The sequence below is a fragment of the Phoenix dactylifera genome, chromosome 10, assembly GCF_051530095.1.
Source record: "Phoenix dactylifera cultivar Ajwa chromosome 10, Ajwa_hap1_PhDact_Kaust_v1.1, whole genome shotgun sequence".
Lineage (NCBI taxonomy): Eukaryota > Viridiplantae > Streptophyta > Magnoliopsida > Arecales > Arecaceae > Phoenix > Phoenix dactylifera.
The window spans coordinates 12,131,830-12,136,030 of NC_143199.1; the positions used below are offsets into that span (position 1 = coordinate 12,131,830).

Here is a 4,201-nt window from a genome sequence, read left to right on the forward strand (position 1 = left end):
GATGATTTGACTTGTATTCCTTGTCTTTGTAAAGATTAAATGCTTTTTGAATATTGCTGGTATTAGATGAATGAAGAGATAACTTGTAAAGATTAATTCGTTATGTTCAGCTTTTTATAAAGATTGAATGCTTTTTTAATGTCAATGATGCTAGGACAAGATTGAATGACTTATTTTTGTCATTCTTATGATAACTTCTCATCTTCATAAATATCATACCAGTTTTTGTTTCTTTTACATTTTTTATGATCTTGCCTTTCGTGTTTTTTAATGGCCCGATTTTTAATATTTTCTAGGCTTTCTAATGTTGTTTTATTTTTTTGATTTCTAGAGGAACTATGTCAGTTGATCGTAATTGGATGTACCACCGACTTAGTGAAAATGGTTATATAAGAGCTGAGTTCTGTGATGGAGCTAAAGGGTTCCTTGAGTTTGCATTTACTCAGTTAGAGTATTGTAGTGGTGATAAGATTAGATGCCCTTGTATGAGATGTGACAACCAGAAATTTCTTAACCGTGATACGGTCAATGTTCATCTGTTGAGAAAGGGGTTTACACCGGGGTATTCAACATGGTTTGCACATGGGGAGTTACTTGGTGCAGTTGCTCCTGTAAGTACAAGTGCAGTAGAAGCATCCACATCAATGGATGTTGGTTGTGAACATGGTCAGCAATATAGAACCATGGTGATGGAAGCTATGGGTCCAGAAGAGGAACTCCATTTGAGTAGTGCACTTGAAGTTAATCATGAGGAAGAGCCAAATAAGGATGCTGCAGATTTTTATTCTTTGTTGAAAGATGCAGAAGTACCTTTATGGAAAGGGTGTAAAAAACACTCTAAGTTATCTGCTATTACTCAATTATTAAATTGCAAGTCTGAATTTAATATGAGTATATCTTGCTATGATCGAATCATGAAAATAGTGAAGAATATGTTGCCGGAAAGTGAGAAGCTGCCCCTTGATTTCTATCAATCAAAGAAGATGCTTCGGAAGTTGGGGTTGGAGTATACAAGTATTGATGTTTGTGAGAATAATTGTATGCTATTCTATAAGGAAACAGAGAATTTGATTGAGTGTACTATTTGTGGTCATCCTCGATATAAACTCAGAAGAAATGATGGTGGTGGTAGGAGAAAAGATGTTCCTTATAGAAGGTTGCGATATCTTCCAATAACACCAAGACTTCAGAGGCTTTTTATGTCAAGCAGAACGGCTGAAAACATGTCATGGCATGTAAAGGGAGGTGATTCAGATGAGATGGTGCATCCTGCTTGTGGGGAGGCTTGGAGGCACTTTGACCGCATTCATCCATCCTTTTCTACCGAGCCTCGTAATGTGAGACTTGGGTTATGTACAGATGGTTTTAACCCTTTTAGCCAATCAGCTCGTCCTTATTCTTGTTGGCCAGTTTTCGTAACAGTTTACAATCTTCCACCATCAATATGTATGAAACGACCCTACATTTTTCTAAGTTTAGTCATTTCTGGACCTAAGAGCCCCGGCAAAAGTATCGATGTCTTGCTTAGGCCTTTGATTGATGAACTTAAAATATTGTGGGAAGTAGGGGTCACCACTTATGACATTTTTAGAAAAGAGAATTTTCAAATGAAGGCAGCTTTATTGTGGACTATCAACGATTTTCCTGCATATGGCATGCTTTCAGGATGGAGTGCACATGGAAAGTTGGCATGCCCGTATTGTATGGAGAACTCAAAAACTTTTACACTACAACATGGTGGGAAGACTTCTTTTTTTGACTGCCATCGTCAATTCTTGCCCATGGACCATGCATACAGATACCAAGTTGATGGTTTCTTCAATGGTAGAATAGAGATAGACCCCCCACCTCCTCGACTGTCTGGTGAGGAGTTGAAAAATAGGGTCTCTGCCTTGCCTAATGTAACTTTTGGTTTGAAAGCTCCTAAGCACACCATTCCTGGATTCGGTAAATATCATAATTGGGTGAAAAGGAGCATATTTTGGGAGTTGCCCTATTGGCATACACTACTTATTCAACACAATTTAGATGTCATGCATATTGTTCGAAATGTGTTTCTCAATATATTTTACACTTGTATGGATGTAAAAGGGAAGACTAAAGATAATGTGAAAGCAAGGCAAGATTTAGAGCTATATTGCAAGCGTCCCAAGTTGAGGATTCAATTTGTTAATGGAAAGCTAGTTAAGCCTCCAGCTTCCTATGTATTGTCCAAAGACCAAGCAATGGAGGTCTGCGAGTGGGTGAAAGGGTTAAGACTCCCTAATGGATATGCTTCAAACATATCGAAGTGTGTTAACCTGGATGATTATAAGTTTTACGGGTTAAAAAGTCACGATTGTCATGTTTTCATGCTGAGATTGCTTCCAATTGCATTCCGTGAAGTATTGCCAGCACCAGTGTGGGATGCATTAACAGAATTAAGCTGTTACTTTAGAGATTTATGCAACACAACTTTGCGTGTCCAAGATATGGAGGTTCTTGAGAAAAATATTGTGGTAACTCTCTGCAAACTTGAGAAGATATTTCCTCCTGCATTTTTTGACTCAATGGAGCACTTACCTGTTCATTTAGCTTATGAAGCTAAGGTTGGGGGGCCCGTGCAGTACAGATGGATGTACCCCTTTGAAAGGTAACAATTTCTATAATTTTATTAAATAGTTTTTTTGTATCTATTAAATTTGAGAAATTAACATATTAATCTTATTTATAGGCTTATGCATGATATAAAGCAGAAGGTAAAGAATCGAGCATCGATTGAAGGTTCTATTGTCGAGGCTTACATCATAGAAGAAATATCAACTTTCTGTTCGCATTATTTTGAGCCTTCTATACAAACGAGGTTAAATCAAGTTCCCCGTAATGAAGACGAAGGGGAGTTTGATCTCGTGGATCGTCTATCCATTTTTGCTCATCAAGGTCGGCCTTTTGGGAAACCTTTTGGAAGGCATTTAACTACTCAGGAGTTTAATGCTGCTGAATTATATGTTCTTCTGAATTGTGAGGAGGTTCAACCTTTTGGAAAGTAAGTTACACAAGTACTTAATTATAATCGTCCTTAAAAATGCATATGGAGTACAATATATGTGATTCTAGCTTTTGTGTTGTAGGTATTTTGATGATTATATCCGGCAATCTTGTCCAAATATAAGCCAAATAGATTTGGAAAGACGACGCGAAATGGAGTTTCCGGCTTGGTTTAGGTCATATGTGAGTACATAATTCATAAATATAATAATAAATTAGACTTTCTCTTGATTTATTCTTACGATATTATTTTTATCATGCTAGGTTAATGACAGCAAAAATCATGTTGATGGGCGCTTAAAGGACCTATCATATGGCCCTGGGAATAAAGTTAAATGTTATAAAGGCTACTTTGTGAATGGGTACAGATTTCACACTAAAGAATATGGAAAGGATAAAAGAACCTTCAACAGTGGTGTGTGCATTAAGGGAAGCAGTTACAATGACTTTGAGAGTGACTATTATGGAATGTTGGTTGACATTATCGAGTTAGACTATTTTGGGGTTGGTAATAAAGTAGTGTTATTCAAATGTGACTGGTATGATAGAGACAAGGGTATGAAAGTGCACCCTCAACATGGCCTCGTTGAGATCAATTACAAACTAAGACTTCCAACCAATGATCCTTTTGTATTAGCTCAACAAGCACATCAGGTGTTCTATACTGGTTACCCAGGTAAGAAGAAGAATCAAAGATTGTGGTGGGCAGTAATTAAGACAAAAGCTAGAGGTAGGTTCACTCCTAGTGTGCCAGAAGAAAATTTTCTTGATTTTTATCAAGAAGAAAACCACAGGATTCCTACCCCAATCTCGATGATAGATGAGCTTGATGATCCAGACATTTTGGTTGGTGTTAACAGATGACACGAACGAAGGGATTACAAAGCAAATCCCAACAACGTGCGGCTCGGTCTATCAAAGATAACCGATCAGCCTTCCTGGCGTGGGTACCTAGTCTCTATGACTTAGGTCACGCCTAACAACAATAATGCAGCGAAACACAACACCAGAAAACACCACGAAGGAGAAATGTAGGGGAAGAGAACTTTATTGAATAACCACTCAACTGATTACAATAAGCTCTCTTGGCCTCTCCAGCTCTACCGGATACCAATCCCTCCCCTTTGAGGGTCCTCTTATAGAGGAGCAACCTCCAGTTACAAGTCCCTCACGA

At 38.0% G+C, this 4,201-nt stretch overlaps 1 protein-coding gene across 1 annotated transcript; it reads left to right on the plus strand.

The window, feature by feature from the left end:
• The first annotated feature begins 338 nt into the window (after positions 1–338).
• On the plus strand, positions 339–3,891 carry LOC148702243 (uncharacterized). Its single transcript, XM_089925983.1, has 4 exons — positions 339–2,632; positions 2,714–3,025; positions 3,111–3,210; positions 3,292–3,891. The coding sequence occupies exons 1-4, from the start codon at positions 339–341 to the stop codon at positions 3,889–3,891; spliced, it is 3,306 nt and encodes a 1,101-aa protein (XP_089782109.1).
• The last annotated feature ends 310 nt before the right edge of the window (positions 3,892–4,201 follow it).